This window comes from Artemia franciscana, chromosome 9, assembly GCF_032884065.1.
Source record: "Artemia franciscana chromosome 9, ASM3288406v1, whole genome shotgun sequence".
NCBI lineage: Eukaryota > Metazoa > Arthropoda > Branchiopoda > Anostraca > Artemiidae > Artemia > Artemia franciscana.
In genome coordinates, this window is record NC_088871.1 from 31,508,833 (window position 1) to 31,529,241 (window position 20,409).

The 20,409-nt window shown below is 35.8% G+C and overlaps 1 protein-coding gene across 6 annotated transcripts in view; it reads left to right on the top strand.

The window, feature by feature from the left end:
- Window positions 1–20,409, top strand: part of LOC136031270 (protein draper-like) — a 237,994-nt gene that overhangs the window by 185,003 nt on the left and 32,582 nt on the right. For all 6 annotated transcript variants that reach the window (XM_065710702.1, XM_065710704.1, XM_065710706.1 and 3 more), the window contains exons 14-15: window positions 13,628–13,780; window positions 18,987–19,163. In XM_065710702.1, the coding sequence (XP_065566774.1) occupies window positions 13,628–13,780; window positions 18,987–19,163 (330 nt within the window). The remainder of the gene's footprint in view (window positions 1–13,627; window positions 13,781–18,986; window positions 19,164–20,409) is intronic.

Here is a 20,409-nt window from a genome sequence, read left to right on the forward strand (position 1 = left end):
ATTATTAACAATTCTGAACTACACCCACACGACTACAGTCGGCCAATGCTTCAGTCAGACCTCGGGAGCTCTACATTAAAAACACTCTTGTTCATGCATTGGAAAAATCTGTATTCTAAATTATATACTTGTGTCATCAAAAAAGCAAAGTGTTCTTGCCCTCTGAAAGCACTGAAGACCAGGGTTGACATCCCTAGTGATTTGTCACTATTTGTAGTGATTTTGTGTATTGCCTAAAGGAAAAAACACTAAATCAGGGAATAAATTACTAGATTATTGAAGAAAATCACTAAATCAACCAAAGAATCACTAAAATCTACTGATTTTTATCACTGGGTGGTAACCCTGCTGAAGACCGCACGGCCGCCAAAAAGTAAATCAAATTGTGTAAATATGAATGAATGATTTTATTTAGTGGCTAAACGTGTACAGATTATTTCACTATCCAATGTACAAAATACCAGAAGAAGAAGAAGAAAACACTAAATAGCACAAAGTAAGTCAGATAAACGATGAATAGGCAAAATTTAATAAAAGAGAGGAAATGAAGGAGAAAAAAAACATTTATGCAATATCCAGTCTCTTTGTTTGATTCATGTATGCTAAAACTGCATACCGAGCAACTTTAACAAACCAAATAACTTTAATGTTAAAAATATCAGAATGGAAAAATCTTTTAGTTTAAATTGCATTTCATTTCTTTCATTTTCATGAAGTTTAATCTCAAAAAGATAATGATACAGAGTCTTTTCATTACCACAATCACAAGTGGAGCAATTGTTTTTATTATTTTTAAGTAAAACTTAATTTAATTTACAGTAACAATTTGTGTCAGTTTTTGTTTTGATAAGTGTATTCCTAATTGTGCTGCTAAATCAACTGGTGATGTCTGACACCTTAAGCCATATCATGACTCGCCATAATAGCCGACAAATTGTAGTAAACAGCAATTATTTAAAAATTGCTGTTTCTAGGATATGATTTTTGAAGGGATGAGCTGTAGAAAAGCTTACGACTGTAATCCAATTTGGTTAGCTCTCAAATTCTCTTTGCTTTTACCAAAATGTGTTGTTGTCAGGCCTGAGAAATAAGAAGTTTGGCTGGAATATCTCCAAAGCCTTTGCCGTTTTCCCTTTATTGTGGTGTAAGGATATTATTATAGTGGTGTTTGCTAAATAGTTTGGTGCCAGAAAAAATCTGTATATATCATTCACCAAATTCATGCTTGCTGTGTACGTCAGTTTAATATGAAAAATTCCCCTTGGAGTTTCTCCCGTCGATTCCCCCCTCTGCTCTATAAATTACTCTTGGAAAATGTTCCTTACATCTAAAATAACGATGGTATTTTTTATTTCAATTTTAAAAAGTAATTGATTGAATACCAAATTAATGAAACTGTTGTGTACCAAATTCATAGAATTTATTGAAAACGACATTTTATAATTTCGGATATGGGTTAGATGGGAGAATTCATAATTAATTAACCTATTAATTGAAAGTCTTGAAAATGTGAACAATAAGATCGGAAGGAACTATTAATTATTTGTGTTTTGGGGTCTCTAATTTCAGTCGGCGCAAAAAAAATATTTAGAGGGCCTTATGGTAGGTGATTCTTATGCTACTATGTTTATATATATATATATATATATATATATATATATATATATATATATATATATATATATATATATATATATATATATCATGAAAAGAGAAATCACCAATGCAACAGCACAAACACACAAAAAAAAAAAGACAGAAGGAGAAAAGGAAGACTGTTTTCCTAAATTAGTGATTAATATAGACCAGCACTTGAATGAGGCCTTAACCCTACTCATCCATACAATCACTTAGGTCAAACAGCATAGCCATACACAATCAACCATAAAGAATAATCCATGGACAGGCAGTCATGTCGTCAATAAGTATAAGTCGTCATTTACCAAACAAGAGAAAAAAAAATAATAAAGACAAATAATTCAGAGGCAACAACCCAACACAAGGGCTCATCAGGAGAATACACTGGCCTATATAGGGCTTCACCACTTTAAATTCTCTACCCCAGCCAAGTGTTGTGGCTACCACAGAATATCCATGGCATCCCCGTGTCAGGTATCACCCCCAAAATACATGCCTATGAAAGGAAAAAAAAAAACAGCAAATGTAAAACAACCAAGTAACACCAAAACAAGCTTATCCAAAAAAAGCTTATCCAAAACAAGCGTATATATATATATATATATATATATATATATATATATATATATATATATATATATATATATATATATATATATATACGTTTATATAACAAATATACATCTATTTATATAATGGAACGTATGTGTGCATGTGTTTCCTGTATGCATCACTACACTGGTCATCCGATCACCAAGAAACCTTAAGAAGTTATTGAGTACACCTACGAATGTTCTATGTATAGAAATTCCCTATGCTACGAGACAATAATTTAATTTGTTTTAGGTTTCATGCTCACTCTCTATATCCATAAGACAAGCTTGTTTTTTTTTTTTTTTTTTTTTTTTTGTTCTGCTAGTAATTTTATTTCCCCTGATTCCAGTAGCAAATAAAAATGCACAAAGATCAGCGGAATATTTTATCATCTTTGACAAGAAAAACGGCTTGAAGATTAACAATGATACTGTTTTTGCATGCATCACGCTATATTTCCCCTATGTGACATTTTTATTCATTTATGTAAGATAAGAATGTAAATCAATCATTCATGATATAAGGAGTAAAAAAAAGCTGGAAAATGGCTTTTGGAAAATAAGCTTTGAACAAGGAGATTCGTGCATATCACTACGTTTCGATTTTTCAACTCGATAAACTAAAACTATTGGTATGCAGCTTTATATTACTGGAAATCAAGTCATCTTGAGAAATTGAGACGTCTCAATAATAAAAATTGGTTGATATTTTTATTGCACTCTGGTTAGCTCAATTTCTTTTCTTTTTTGTATCTACTATTGTGTTCGAAATATCTGTATTCGAAGTTTGTATCTAGCTTCATATAGTATTTTTGCATCTAGCTTAATACAGGATTATAGAACTCGATTTATCTCAAGAACTTAGACATCTGAATAGCAAATGCTGCTCGGTGTTTTTCTTGTACTCTTGATAGCTCAATTTTTTTAGCTATCAATGTGTTGAGCTATACACGTTCATAAATAGCTTTTTGTAGCTTTATATGATGTCAAATCGAATTGTCTCAAGAAATGGAGATATCTGAATAGCAAATATTGCTCAATATTTTTATTTAACTCTTGTTAGGTCAAATTTTTAGCTGTCATTTTGTTGAGCTATATTTCAAGTTTATACTAACTGGAATACGTTGAGCACTGAACGCTACACGATATTGCGTTTCCGTCGGCATCTATGGAATTTGTTAATAGATAGTTGGAATCGAGAAACCACCAATCGGAAGGCATGAAATGAATCCTGTCGACATTGTGTCAAAAGATAATCCGAATTCACAGTGTAACGAACGTTCATAAAATTAGTGCGTTGAGGTTTTAGTTCAAACTAAAAGATGGTTTAATTGGGTTGAAAAGTTATAGCTAAATAAGTTTAATGACTACCTTAATAACTTTAACTTTTTATTTTTGTCCACTGGTTCCCAAAGTAAGAGATTTAGCTGTGAGATAAATCATTAATTTTGACTGTTCATATTCCAAATGTATCTTTTTGATGCTTAGCTGCGCAATTTGGATTAAGCATGAAATAAACATATGAAAACAAGAAAGGAAATAATAAATGAAAAGACAAAAATCAAATAGGTGAAAAAACGAGGATTTTGTCAGCCAGTAGCAAAATATGAAAAACAAGCAAATATTTCGACAAGGACCTCTGCCAAGTCGTCCTCAGTGCTAAAAAAATAAGAAAGAGGAAAAGAAAAAAAAAAAAAACAAGGAAGAAACAACAACAGAATCTAACTTTCTTAAGTGAATTGTACGAAAGGAAAAAAGACACTGAATCAAACAACAAAAACCAACTTGAGATCAATGAAAGAGAAGTTGCCAATTAGATTGAATAAGTATCCTTTGCCTTGCAACATATTTCGCCTGTCTACAATTTCGGTTTTCATTAGATATGCGGACAGGTTGTCTTAGGTTAGACTGGGCGAAAATATTCATAGAGTCTTCTAGTATTAAATTGTTATAGATTGGGCTTAAGGAAATATCTCCCGTGTCTCTATTTATTATTATAATTATTTATAATTTATTATTTGGTAAACACACTTATAACTCGAAATTGTGCTTAGGAGTTTAATTCTTCCAGGATTACTGTTGTACATCTTTTTGTAATTTACGCCTCTCTGTTTAATCTTGTCCCTTTTTATTACCCTAGTGGTGATTTCATTGTAAGTAATCTCAGAGTTAATTCAGTGTTATGCTCAGCAGTTCTACAAACGCCCGTTATCATCGAAGTGGGCTTTTGTCTTCTTCACACTAAGCTGAAATTTGTATTTATGTCATACTTTAGACTTTCCATTGTGCTTGACAAGACGAGGAAAATGCAGTCCCATTTTATTTCATGTTTACGCATGAAATGACATTGATAGATTCGCTCGATTACCTTCCTTTTTTGGCATTCATGACCATTCACTTGAAACCACTTTTTGTTATAAGATGGCTGAAAAAAAATTAGTTACGTCCCTTTAATGACATGTAAAATGCTATATTCGGGGTTTTAACCTATTGTTTTGAAGCAGAAAACTAAAAAAAAATTGAATTTCGAATATCTCATGGAGTTAAATGAATTAAAGAAAATATAAGAAAAATATTTTTATATCTTTTTATAGTAAAAACTTTAGAAAACAATTCGATTGAAAAGCTATTTGGTTTAATCTCCTTTTCTCTCCCTTATTCATGGAAATATATCCTTATATACTTAAAAAAAATAATTATAAACAATGGATTTTAAAGTTTATTACAAACTAATCGCAAACTTTTTTTTTCTTACGGCACAAAAGCTTGCAGAGCTTTAGCTTATAACTAGGAGTAAGCAAGGTCCTAGAAAGGAATTTGTTAAGGGTTTTAGTTCATGAAGCAGTTCATTTTTAAAAACAAGAGCTAAGAGCTCATATGGCACTTGTGACGAGGCAAGAAGAGCTAAGAGCTCATATAGTTCGAGCTCTAACAAAATTCTAAGAAACCAATAGACTGATTTGAAAGGAAAATCAGAGGCTTAATATCGGTCGGGATTTAAAATAAGAACTCTGAGTCACGATGTCCTTTAAATATCAAAATTCATTAAGATCCGATCACCCACTCGTAAGTTATAAATACCTCATCTTTTCTAATTTTTCTTCTCCCTTTAGCCCCCCAGATGGTCGAATCTGGGAAAACGACTTTATCAAGTCAATTTGTGCAGCTCCCTGACACACCTACCAATTTTCATCGTCTTAGCACGTCCAGAAGCACCAAACTCGCCCAAGCACTGAACCCCTACCCCCAACTCCCCGAAAGAGAGCGAATCCAGTACGGTAACGACAATCACGTATCTACGACATTTGCTTATTCTATCCACCAAGCTTCTCCAGATTCCTCCACTCTAACGTTTTCCAAGTGTTCTCTAACCGTTTTCCGATTTTCCCCTCCAACTCCCCCAATGTCAACAGATCTGGTCGATATTTGAAATAAGAGCTCTTGAGACATGAATTCCTTCTAAATATCAAATTTCATTAAGATCCGGTCACCCGTTCTTAAGTTAAAAATACCTCAATTGTTCTAATTCTTCCAAATTAACACCCCCCCAGCTCCTCCAAAGAGATTGGATCCGTTCCAATTGTATCAATCACGTATCTATAATTTTTGCTTATTCTTCCCATCAAGTTTCACCCCGATCTCTCCACTATTAGCGTTTTCCAAGATTTCTGTTTCCCTCCTCCATCCCCCATGTCCCCGGATGCAATGCGAGCCGAAAATGGAGCATCTGAGACATAAGACCCTTCTAAATATCAAGTTTCGCGAAGATCCGATCACCTATTCGTAAGATAAAAATACCCCAATTTTTACGTTTTCTAAGAATTCCAGTTTCCCTCTTCAACTCCCCTCAATGTCACAGGATCTGTTCGGAATTTAAGAGCTTTAAAGCACAAGATCCTTCTAAATATCAAATTTCATTAAGATCTGGTCACCCGTTCGTAAGCTACATATACGTCATTTTTCCGAATTATCCCCCCCCCAACTCCACCAAAGAGAACGGATCCGGTCCGGTTATGTCAGTCACGTATCTTAGACTTGTTTTTATTCTTCCCATCCAGTTTCATCCAGATCTCTCCGCTTTAAGTATTTTCTAAGATTTCCAGCCCCCCCCCCCCCCAACTGCCCCCAATGACGCTGGATTCGGTTGAGATTTAAAATAAGAAATCTGAGTTACGAGGTCCTTCTAAATATGAAGTTTCATGAAGATCCGATCACTAGGTGCCTATCACCTAGGTGACGGTGCGATCACCTAGGTGCTGCAGGAAATGTCAATCACCTTACCACCTTGCTGCAAAATGTCCCGATAAAAAATACAAATGCTCACTTTGCTCTGGTCCCCATATGAACTCCAGTGACTCACCTTGCAGTAACACTCCAAATTGTAGCAAATTGTAGTGGAGATCATGTTGCTTACAGTTTTCGTCGCTCCAAACTACAGGCTCCTGCTAATTCCAAAGATCTACGGCCTTCTCGCTTGCAATCATAAATGAGTATAAAGTCTCAGTTTGCTCTTTCAACATCAATGGGACAAAGGATAAAGTGTTAAGCCTTGATGAGAAACTTGCTAATCATGATGTTGTTCTCTTTCAAGAACACCTGCTCCCAAATTGCAGTGTAAACTTTCTAATGCGAAGTTCTCAACATGCTGTTTTCATCACGAATGCCCGACGTACCCGAGGCAGGCCTACTGGCGGTCTTGCCTGTATAATTAAGCGATCTCTGCCAAGCTATTTGTCTCCTAGCTGCTACCAATCCTATGAACACTATCTTGCAATCCGGCTTGCAGACGTGATCATAATCAACGCCTATTTGCCCCATGATAGAAGATCTGTTTCTTCCTTCTCCAGCTATGCGAATGCCTGCAATAAATTAAAGACTCTCATATCTGGTATTAAGCGTCTGGGATGCAAGTGGGTGCTTATAGGTGACTTAAACTGTGACATCACCGTTTCCTCGACACGAAAGGAAGCGCTTTTTTAGTGTCTACCCTCAGTATTTAAGGTCCTAACGAAAGACCATAGTTTTACATATATCCACTGTAGTGGTTCTGTCTCAAATTTAGACCACTCTATCTGCCATCATTCATTACAAACTTCAGCAGTACATGTTGATGAAGATGAGAAAGATTATGATCATTTACCTCTGTATTTTGATATTATGGTTACTTTTGACATATACTCGAACCAACCCTCAATGTCGCATAAGTGGTTTGAAAAACGTGATTGGTCTAGTGCGAACATGCCTGTTTACCTTGCTACCCTTGGAACTCTACTGTCCACCGTACGTGTCCCTTTCCATCTTCTTTGCACAAATGCGTACCCTATTATTGACAATGCTCGTGCTGATTTGAATCGCTGTTATCGTGACATTATCTTATGTATAAAGCAAGCTGAAAATTTGGCCATCCCGCTGATCCGTGTCAGGCGGAATACCCAAAAACCAATTTGTAAGTGTGATCCTTTGCTGAAAAAAATCAAGAATAAGGCCAAATTCTGGTTAAGAATCTGGTCTGCCTCTGGTCGACCTTCTCGGGGTACTGTGTTTGACCTAAAACAAAAGACGAAACTCGAAAATAAGCGCCATCTTCGTGCCGTTCGTTACTCCGGTGAAACTTTTCCGAAAAGTAATAGTGAGTGGCGAAAAGTGATAAATTCTGCCAAGTTTCCGGATGCAAGTTCTAGTGATATTATATCTCGTCCATCTTGAATCGAACATTATTCAAAAATATTTTCGAAAGTTAATTATGCAGTGCATAAGCGTTTCTCGTGTTTGCTTGAAAAACATTTGCCGTCACGTTTATGTCAGAGACATGTGATTCCAGTTGAAAAGTGGGCTATTATTAAAGGTATTAAGGTTTTAAAATCAAAATCTTTGGATATTGATGGGATTAGTGTTTTGAATCTTGTTCCGAATTCTTTTGAACTGGTATCTCATCTCCAACTGTTTTTTCAAATGTGTTTGAGTAGTTCGTGTGTGCCCGATTCGTTCCTATGCGGTAGCTTAACGTCACTTCTAAAAAAAGGAAAAGATCCGGTTTCTTGTAGTTCTCATAGGCCGATGACGGTAGCTTGTACTCTTAGCAAGCTTTTTGAACACCTCCTACTACCTTATATCACTAAGCTTGCTCTAATTGATGATAATCAATTTGGTTTTAGATCTGGGCTAGGCTGTCAGCATGCTCACCGTGCTTTGACTTCTTTATTAAAAGACTCCCATCGCACTCGTCGCGTGCTTTATTTCGCAACCCTAGACTTGTCTAAAGGATTTGACAGTATTTGTCATACTCAAGCATGGACAGCATTATGCCAGAGAGGAGTAAATCCGTCGGTAATTCACGTGCTTCGTTTTTGGTACTCCCATTCTTACCTTCGCCTTAAGTCATTAGATAATTCTTATTTTGGTCATATCCCTGTTCGTTGCGGTGTAAGATAAGGGAGAGTTCTTTCGCCGTATATTTTTAATGCTTGTATTGAAAATATATTATCAAAAATATCGACTACGTGCCTACTGGGACCATCTGATATCTCATATCTGGCTTATGCGGATGACCTTCTTCTGATTAGTCAAACTGAGTCTGGTCTTGCCCGTTCAGTGAAGTCAGTTGCTTCTGCTTTCCGCAATATCGGCCTGTACCTAAATATTGACAAGTGCGAGTTTCTTGTTTTCAATGGTAATAATTGTTCAGAATCACAATACTGCGATGGTTTTAGTATTCCTCGTGTTAAATCGTTTCGTTGGCTTGGTATAACAGTACGCGATTCTATGAATGCTCTCCGGTCTCGTGCTGTCAAAGATATTAGTGATAAGCTGAGGCTCGGTTACTCAAGATTGTAGCAAATCGTGGACACTATAGGAGAAGAGCGCTAACTCGGCTTTACTCAAATTTGTGTGATCATTCTGTGCTCTTCTGTTCTGGTATTAGGCCACTTCTGTTGACTGGTGATCTAAAACGTATTCGCATAAATTATCACCGGTACTGCAAATTTCTTTTATATCTACCTCGTTCTTACCGGAATACAAAACTGGTTAAAAAGTATTGTGCGACAGATATTAGTGGTGCTTTCGAAAAATTATCTGCGAAGCTAGCTATTGAAGCGCTTTATAGGCTAGGACGTTTTCATCGCCTTATCCGTGTTTTTTCTGTATGTGTTTAAATTTATTTCTTTTGTATTACTTTTGCTGTTTTTCTTTTGTATTTTACTCCACTTAACCTCTGTTTTGTGAAGTGGGTGATAAATAAATTATTATTATTATTATTATTATTATTATTATTATTATTATTACTCCTTCGTAAGTTAAAAATACGTCATTTTTCTAATTTTTCAAAATTACCCCCCCCCCCCATAGATAGGATCCGTTCCAATTACGTCCATCACGTATCTAAGACTTCTGCTTATTTTTCCACCAAGTTTCATCCCGATCCCTCCACTCTAAGTGTTTTCCATGATTTTAGGCTCTCCGCCCAAACTCCCTCCAATGTCACCAAATCTGGTCGGGATTTAAAATAAGAGCTTTGAGACACGATATCCTTCTAAATATCAAATTTCATTGAGATCCGATTACCCTTTCGTAAGTTAAAAATACCTCATTTTCTTAAATTTTTCAGAATTAAACCCCCCCCCAACTACCCCAAAGACAGCGGATCTGTTCAGGTTATGTCAATCATGTATCTAGGACTTGTGCTTATTTTTCCCACCAAGTTTCATCCCGATCCCTCCAAAGTGTTTTCCAAGATTTTAGGTTCCCCCTTCCAACTCCCCTCCCCCCCCCCCCCAATGTCACCGGATCCGGTCGGGATTTAAAATGAGAGCTTTGAGGCACGATATCCTTCAAAACATTAAATTTCTTTAAGATCTGATCAACCGTTCGTAAGTTAGAAATACTTTATTTTTCCGAATTAACCGGCCCCCCACTCACCCCCCCCCCCCCAGGTGGTCAAATCGGGAAAATGACTATTTCTAATTTAATCTCGTCCGACCCCTGATATGCCTGCCAAATTTCATCGTCCTAGCCTACCTGGAAGTGCCTAAAGTAGCAAAACCGGGACCGACAGAATTTGCGATTGCTATGTCACTTGGTTAATACCAGGTACCATACAAACTTTAGGCGAGGAGCAACCTAGGTCAATAGTACTCACAACTCTCAAAAAGGAATTTTAATGACGAATAATGAATAAAAAAAATTGGCTTTTTTCATTAATTCCAAACATCTATGAAATTCGTTTTGTTCAATGTTACCAACCAAAAGCTACGAGCCTGAGAAAGGTTGCCTGATTTTCAAAAAAGAGAGAAACATTCCCAAAAAGTCAAGGGATCACGATGAACATCCCACCATCAGATTCAGCATATCAGAGAACATTACTGTAGAGGTTTCAAGCTCCTATTTACAAAATTTTGAAATTTGTATCCTTTGCCAGAAGAAAGATCACGGTCCTCACGTGTCGAACCAAGGGTCCTAAAGGATCGGGAGAGTGATTATTCAAACAAAATTCAAAGTTCTAGTGTCTTTTTTCAGTGACCCGTAGGATTAAAGGGTAATCCTGTGTGATAGGCTGTTAGTTAGGAAATTTGCCCATTGTTTACTTTAGTATTTGCTATTGGGAAATATACAAATATTTTTTGAGGGGAGGAGGGATTTCTGCGGGGTGTATTTTCAACAGGTAGAATTTTTTGGAGGGAAATACAGTTTCCGGGGGAATTTTCCAGGATAAACTTTATATGTTGGGAATTTGCTATATGTTCAGGGGGAAATTTCTGTGGCTGGGCTATCCAGGAAAAGTTCCAGGGACGAAGCTGGGACTTCCCGTGTAATTTTAAAACGATCAAATGAAACGATTTATGCGAGGATGGCATTGTCCAGTGAGAATTTTCCGGGGTTGATACTTTGTGTAGACAGATTTTTGCGTGAGGGAATTAGTCAAGGAGGGGAAGGTAGATTTCCTGGCATTATTTGGAAAACAGTCAGATATTAAAAATAAAAACAAGTTTTTTCTCCAGCTCAATTTAAGGAGCAGCATTAAACTTAAAACGAGCAGAAATTATCCCTTATATGAGGATACTGCCCCCTCCGTAGTCCCTCTCTATGTTAAATTTTTACTTTGTATCCCAACTCCTTTTGGAACTACTCCTGAACCACAAGAGCTGTTTAATTGGAACAAGAAGCTTTTTGGAAGTACCGAAAAACTTCATTATGAAGAACTATATATTGGGTAGAAGGCAGCCCCCTCCCATGTTCGGAATAATGTCTGTTCATTAAGCTTTAATGGTTTTTCTTACTTTCGTTTGAAAAAAAAAACTTTTTCTTTTTTTTTAATCTTAAACAAGCTCCCAAGACCGTAATCAGGATTCTTGTTCGAGAGGGGGAAGGTTTTACAAAAAAAAAAAAACTAAAAAAAAACACATCATAATTTTTCTTATATGCATTTCTGCTAGGTTTTGCAAGTTGGACAAAATTTCGGGGGGAGGGGGATCGAACCTCTCCTTTCCCCTAGGTACGGCCTTGAGCATACCAGATTTGAGGCTAAATGGTCCAATTCTTCTATCGGTATATACTTCAAGTCCTCATGGCCGGTGAAAATAGAAGAAAGAAAGGGGACGGATGAGTTGACAAATAATTAATGCTAAAATATTATTCATAGAACTGAATTATTGTTAAAAGATTTTGTTGGCCTCAGTGGCTTGATGCTGTAAGTTGTTGGTAGTAGTATTAATAGATTTTGTTGGCTTTACAGATTAATGCTAGTTTGTCACTATTATTGGCCAATAAGTGACAACAAAAGAAAAGATAATATTTGCTTGTTGTTAAAGAACAGTTTGGGTTTTTATTTCTAATGCATGTAAAATGGAGAACATGATCAGTAATTGAGAATGAATCAGTAATTAAAATTTTAGAAATTAGTTTCTTTTCAGATTCAAACTCAAAACTTGGAACCAAGATTTTCATAAGAATTATGAATTTGTATGTGTACTATAAATGGTAACGAAATGCTGAAGAGGTTTTGTATTAATGTTGTATATATTGTTTAATTATACTTATGTGACGACTTTGATGAAAGTCTATAGTTTGACGTTATGGATCCTAAAGACATTTTTTTTTCTTAAAGAAACGTCAATGTATATATATTATTATTTTTACAAAGAAAATGCTGAGCCCTTTTCATGAAATCAAACGATTTTCTATTGTTTTCTTTTTAAAAATCATTGGAAAATGAGTTTTCAGGAGGTCGGGAAAAAAATTCCCAACACATTGTTTCAAGTAAGACTAATAATGTTGACCTGAAATATGCGCTGTCTCAGGAACCTCTGCTGAAAACAGAAACGGAAACCAATCGTCCTTGCTTTTAATACCCATTCCACGTCGCATTAGGACCGATAGTTTGGTGATCAGGTATTACTAGCTTTTATGTCTGCTTACAAAGGCTGTGATGATCGTCATCTCAAGGAAGTTTGTGAAAGTACCCCCACCTCCTTCCCAAGGAAAAAAAATCAGACGACGATTTTGTTATTCTTGTTTTTTTTTTTTTTTTTTTTTTTTACACATGCTGAAAAAAAACCTCGTCAAACCAGCAATGTTGTACTAAAGTTTTGTAATATCTAAAATTCACCTATTCCGTATATGAGTATAGTTCCCTATTTTTTTATTCATAGGCTTTTGTTCTTTCAAAGTAGTCTGCATTTACTACCACAAGAGCACACAGACCAAATCTACGGAGCGGAGAGATTTTAGTCTTTCCGAGACCTATTGAGCATCGTAAAAATTTATTTCAAGGTTCAAGTATTCGTATGCTCAATTTTTTTCCGAATGTTCTTGCTGCAAAGAGAAGGGGGGCTTTAGATTGGCTTTTTGGGTAATTTTCCTCTTTCCCCTCTATGTGCAGGCACATTTACAAATAGTCACCTGCACTTTGAGGCCCAGGTATTCTTACACTCAAAATTTTGTTCGAATATTTTTGTTGCAGGGGGGAGAGGAGGGACTAGCTTTTCGGGCGATATTCCCCTTTACCCTCTATATGCTGGCAAATTTACAAATACTCATCTTTACTTGGAGGCCAAGTTCCTTGGACCCTCTTTTCGCGTGCCTCGAGGGATTAAAATTATACACAAGGGTAAACAGGGTTTAATGCAAATATGCTTTCCTATGAAGGTGGTTCCTGCTGCGAATTATTCTCATCATTGCCGTTATCAGATCCAGAGAGCATAGTCTACTCGGATTTTTTACTTTATTTAATTATTTTTCATTACTATTTAAAAATTTTTAGGATGAGACGTCTATGGAAATTTTCTTTGTAACAAGCATTCACTGGAATCTTCTTTGGGTCTAAATTCGATACGGTATTTCAGAACACTAATAAAAACTGAGTTCTCAGAGTATATTATAAATAACAATTGTAATTTTAGGAGATGGTTCTTGTGACTCTGTGACTGGTGAATGTGTCTGCGGTCCAGGCTTCATGGGTGTGCGCTGTGAAGAGCCTTGTCCAAGAGGAACCTTCGGTCCTGGCTGCAGCCAAAAATGCAAGTGTAAAAATGGAGAATGTCACCATATTGTTGGTATGATTTTATGATGTTTCTTGGCTTTATTTTACAAAGGTTTTCCCAAAAGTGTAAATCTACTATGGTAATATGGTTTTATTAAAACTGTAAATTTTACCTTATCTGGCATACTTCTGGAACTTGGTGCTTTTCGTTTGAAGTCTCTGTTTCGTACAACCCTTTATACAACTCTCCTTACTACGTCATATCATATCTGCTAACTTTGCCTATCTTAAGCTCCTAATTAGTAATATAGTTCTGAAGAGAGAGAGAGAGAGAGAGAGAGAGAGAGAGAGAGAGAGAGAGAGAGAGAGGAGAGAGAGAGAGAGAGAGAGAGAGAGAGAGAGAGAGAGAGAGAGGAGAGAGAGAGAGAGAGAGAGAGAGAGAGAGAGAGAGAGAGAGAGAGAGAGAGAGAGAGAGAGAGAGAGAGAGAGAGAGAGAGGGTATTCTTGGAACAAGCTATTGGCTTGTGGAATGCGTTAAGAACCAAGCATTTTTGGTCAGGTTTTCCATTTTGTGTCTGGGAGGGGTTCACGTTCTGAGAGGGAAAATTACTCAGTGTCAGAATTTTCAACGTTCCGGTTGGTACACAATTAAAATGTGTTGTAATGATGCCATCAACTTCGATTTCGAGCGCTGACCTTTTTCTTTTGTCATTTTTTTTTAGTTGATGTGAAACAGGAAAACTTGCGTACCAGGCTACGACTTTTTAGGTTATTTAAGTATTATGAACACAAAAAATTGTTTTGCACAAAAAGATCTGAAATTTTGGGATGCATAAGCAGTAGGCCTTTAGTTAGTTCTTGAAACAGAATTTAAAATGTATACTAAATAGGCAAAGTGGTTTGAAAATTTTATGTCGTTATAAATCAAAGGAACCTATATCTTTTTATTAGGTTTTGCTAAAAATTTTATTTTCAGGCCGAAAGTATGTTTTTAACATATATTAAGGGCTCTCTCGTCCGTTTTATTTTAGCTATTTGGTCCATGCTTCTTTTTTGTCTCACAGGCCCTTAAGCGCTTCAAAATCATTCGTTGGGATTTATGAGAAGTGCAACATTGGCATTCTCTTCTAGCTGAGTTGCGTTTCCTGCCATTGCAGGAAAGTCACCTAGCATGGTGACCAGTATCCAACATTAAGGGGTATTTGGTGTTTTGCAAATATATTTTTGATTTTACCTGTATCCAACATTAAGGGGTATTTGTTGCTTTGCAATATTTTTGGTTTAAAATGGGTTTGGATTAGAATTTTGACCTAGGACTACCGTATAAACGGGTTCTTAGAAGTGGTCTAAATAAAGAAATTTCTGTATCAAGTCAAATTTTTTGGGTTCAAATCTGAGGAACGTAATCAGTTTTTGGTGCAAGTTCGTAGCCAAAACTCCGAAGATAATTTTTATCAGAAAAATCTGTAAAAAGGGGTGTATTTTAATTCAGTACTTATTTCATATTGTTCTTTCTGGAACACTGAAGGCAAAATTTGGTATGTTTGCATTTCCACTATTATTTTTACTAGAAATAATATCCAATATTATTTTTAAAAGAACTACTAAGTAATGAGCTTAGAATTGAGCAAGTGGTCTACGCAGCAATAGAAATAGAATAGAATTTAAGAAATTATCTTTGTCTTTAAATGGAGACACTTACTTGGTGGTCTGTACACCAATTCAGTGAAAAAATAATATATGTTAAGCAATCTAAAATACAGATACATTTTAAAAAAGATAATTCTGCACTTTTAGATAGAAACAGGACCAAACTAGCTACCGAAAATCAGTCTTTTAAATAGAGGCTAATGGGAAGGATCGCTTTCTATTAACAGGCGTAGCTGATGCTCCGTTAAATAATGACACCTATCCTATTTTAATTTTGGTTTTAGTCGAATCGGTCTTGACTGTTAGTTATCCTTAAACCCTAGTATACTGACAGAAAAAAGGTGATGGTATTATAGCGTAAAAATGGTAAACTTTCTCTGCCCATACAAAACTTGTTCCAGTTTGAAAATTCTTGAAAAATTATGGGTCACTCAATAATATTAGTGTTTTAGTGTGCTAAGTTTTTGCTCCTCTTTTATCCCCTCTAATTGTTGCAACTCTGTGAGAGGCCATAAATGAATAAGAAATGAGACAACCACCAGTGGCAAGGAGTCAGTGTCGATTACCTTTGCTTAGAAAAAAGTGGCTGATCATACTCTGGATCATGAAGTGGATGGACGATGTATATTATCAACGTTGTCACTTACTCGTCTTAGACCTTAGTTCCTCCGGTGTCATTACTGGCGCATAGGACGTGGGTGAAGTCTCTTCACTCGTCCCGAGCCGATGCTACAGTGGTAATATCTTCCCACTCCGGTAATAATGAAGTCTTAGCCGTCCTCAGATCTCGGTTAAAACTTAGCCGCAAAGGGTTCTTTGGACGACCTCGCCTTCTGTCGCCTGGTTTCCAGTTGTAGGCTGTCCAAGGAAGGAGGCCTTCTTTCATGCGGAGTACATGTTCTAAATATGTACACCTTTTCTTTCTTATAACAGCAGTAATGGTTATCCAGTTCTATTACAAATTTCAGAGTTACTGACTCTCTGTTGCCAGCTTATATTTAAAATTCTCCTTAGGCACACATTTTCGAATGCAAGAACTCTCTTTTCAAATCGATGATTCATCTTCCAGCACTCACTATTGTAGAGGAGTATGGAGAGCACATTGCTTCTGAAGAGACATAACTTCAGTCGCAAAGAATATTTGCTGCTCCTCCAAATGCGCTTAAGTCTATGAATAGTTCTGATTGAGTGACCAATTCTGCGTTTAATCTCTGTCATTATTTCACCATCACAATTGAGTGAGCTACCTAGGTAATTGAAATCCTTCACCTTTTTTAGATTTGTATTCTTGTGATTCAGATCTAGCGATTAGCTTATGATGGGCATGCTCTTTGATATGTCAATATTAATGGTTAGCCCCATATTTCTGCATTTTCAATGATTGCGTCAAGTAGCTGCTGTAACCTATGCTTAGAATCTTCTAACAAGACTAGGTCATTCGCAAAATCCAAATCAGAGTTGTTTACTGATTACTTTTGCACCATATCTAGAGGTCCCTCTTAATATGCCGTTCATTATAACTGCAAAAAGAAACGGGTAAAGTACACATCCATGCCGCACAGTAGACATGATCTTGAAAAATATGGTCGTGCCGTTCTCGGTCTTAACGCAGCACTCAGTCTCTTTTTATAGGGAAATAATCATGCCCACTAGTTTTCTGGCACTCCATAATGCTTGAGGACTCTACATAAACTTTTTCGGTCAATCGAGTCGAACGCCCTTTCGAAGTCAATAACTATATAGCTTATCGTTCCACTCTTTTAATTCCTCAACAAGCGTTCTCAGTACAAATATCAAATCAAAGCACGATCGGCAGGCTCTATAACCATGCTGCTCTTCTCGCAGTGGTGTATCTAGTGCATATACAATCTGTTACAATATAATAAAAGCCAATAGATATACACGGTGCCGGCAGAAGATTGATACCTCTCCTATTATCACATAAGATTGTGTTTCTCTTTTTGAAAATTTTGATCAGTATCCCCATTTACTGGGAACGTTCCGAAAAATCTCTATCTTGGTAAAAAGGGTAAACCACACAGACGAGTATGTTCTTAGTGAATACTTCTGCATTTTTGCTGTGATTCCATCTATTTCGGGAACTTGTCCTTTTTTTAGCTTTTTTGCTGCAACCATGGCCTCAACAGAGCTTGGCGGGTCTGTATTGAGGTTGAGCTGTGAAAATGGGATTATTAGGAACATTTTTTCGGTCACTGGGTCTCGGTCTATTTAATAGTTTCGTGTAGTGGGCTGCCCACCTTTCGTCAATTTTATCAGGACCTAATAAAATACTAGTGACGATTAAATTTGACAAAATAAACGGCAATTCAGTTTGAGGTAGTTTTGGATCATTAGTAACTGGAAAAATCGACATTTGTCTATCACTAGAATATTTGGAAGTTATTTTGGGTTTTCTGCATATTGTGAATTACTAAGTTCTTCTATGTTCTTCTATGGCTGTTTGAAGAGTGGTCAAAGTGTTTCATCAGTTCTTCTGTTCTCTTTTGAAGCAGTATAAAATTGTACAAGCTAACACCTGACTGGCTACTCCTGAGATAAGTTGGACTTTCTCCGACTTCTGCCAAGTCCCCTCGTCTAATTTGTATTCATATTCAACTCCGAAGGGTGTTTGGTCCTCTGACATTGAGGATAATCTTATTTGGTGACTTAGTTTCCATGTACTTTCTGGCGATTTTCTCATGAAATCAACTTAGCTCGTAATGGTACACGTCAAACAAGTAATAAGTCTATGCATAATCCTGTTGAATCAATTTTGGGTTGAAGTAGAGATTATGTTTAGCTCTTAGGGTATCTTAGAGGAAGAAGTATTTGATTATGTCCTAATTTTGCCGTTGCTCTTTCCTCGAGGTATTTAGATCCAATTTTAGTTTGTAAGTTTGGAGACAAGTTAATGGAATTATATTCTTATCTTCACAAGAGAATATAATTCAATAATTTGTAACAAAATTAAATAGAAAACGTGACGGATAGAATATGGTGTTTTCCAAATTAATTCGTGGTATTTGTCGCACTTTATTTATATCCTTTTTGATCTTTCATGGATAATATTTAAAAGTTGTGTAGCTCTCCTGAAATCAGTAACGGCTTCTTTCGAATTGTTTTAAGAGAGGCAAAAAAGGACCAAGAGGTATTAAGACAGGAGTGTAGCTAGGGGATAACCCTCCTCCCCTCCAGCTTTGCTCATGGGTTGTTAGATTTCTTGAGGTATTTCTAAACTTTTACAGGACTGTGTGCTAAATTTCAACTTTTGAACTTCAACTTTTATTTTAACATTCACATATAATTAAACAAAATAAACAACACTTTCTCACTGAAGAAACACCTTATGAGGTTTTGTGTTCGTACGAAAGTCCTCGTGACTATTGACCTTTTAAAATAATTATTTAATTGAACCAAAATTATAACACTTATAATAAAAGTATATAATAATAAATAATAAAAATAACAAAAATAAAAATAATAACAAATCCATTCTCTATCAATCATCAATACTCTGAACAATACTAAATATGACTATGACATAAGTTAACGTGCTTAAGATTATTTAACACATTTATTTGACGTTATGCTTGTTTTTCTTCTTGGGTTGATTTTAGTTTTCATTGCAGGGGAATGCAGATGTTTTCCTGGCTGGCTTGGCGAGGATTGTAGTCAATCATGTCCAGAGGGTACATATGGAGGTGGATGTGCTCAAAAATGTGATTGCACCCAGAACGCAACATGTAGGGCTAATGACGGGCAGTGCCGGTGTCCTCCAGGTTGGATGGGCCCCAAATGTCGAGAATGTAAGTACATCGAAATTAATCTATGTTTAAGCTGTTTCTATTGTCTATTTTTTATCAAATAGTACCAGTTACTACTTACCTAGTGATAAAGATAAAAATAACAAAATGAAAATACCTCATATAAAAATAATACCAAATCCATTCTCCATCAGTCATCAATCGGGTCCATTTTGAATATTTTTCAAAAAGGTCTATTTTGATTATATTAAGAAAAAACATATTTAAACATACTTTATTGCCCAAGAGATAATAACTAGAGTTAAAACTTAGTTTTTAAAAATAAATCTACATCTGCTGAATCATTCAAGTAGAACATGGCCAAGAAATGATTTCATTTCTAAAATTGGACTTACTGTCAAGATTACATGATTTACATCTTTTAGGGTTTCATGTGTCTTTGGATTCCTCTAGCAATCCAGTAGAGCAGATCGTTTTGTTCCTCAAAAACGAGAGTTGTTGCTTCGCTAAGAACCTTTCTTTTCTGCGCTCCGAAATGCTGCCAGTACCGAGAATTTAAGAAAGAAAATCGGGTTTCATTTAAATAAAGCAGCGATAACGAACTCAAAATGAAAAAAAGAGACCATAAAACTAATTATTAAAAAGTTCCGAATATTTAAACTCCATATCCGAAAGCTTCTTTCAACGGGGAAAAAAGGAAATGAAAAGAGAAAAAAAGTTTGTTTTTTTCTTCTTTTTTTTTAGTTAAATCATCATAAGAAAAGGACAAAAAACAACACAACAAAGTAAAAAAAAACTAAAGATAAACAAATAAATAAAACTCATCTCTTAATAAACTTTCAATAATACTTTTCAACTTTAACATAGTTGAGTTTTATGAGTTTTATTTATTTGTTTGTCTTTTGTTCTTTTTTTCTTGTGTTGTGTTGTTTTTTGTCTTTTTCTTTAGATGATTTAACTAAGAAAGATTCTTTTTTCCCTTTTTATTTCCTAATTTTCTCCCGTTGGTAAAGGCTCCCGGATGTGGAGTCGAAATATTCGGAATTCTTTATTAATTAAGTGTCAGTTCTTAGAGTTTTGATATTCTAAAAAGGTTTAGGCTACTGCAAATGAATATATCTACTTCTTTTTGAACGTTCATTTAGTAGTTGCAACAATTTGCGCATACCCTAAGTGAGTATTGGATGTGATAACTTGTATAAAAACAAAAGTTAAGTTTGGTCTCTTTTGAATCGATTGGAATGACATTAATTGTTTATGTCTTATTACTCTTGTTCCGGGGTAGATT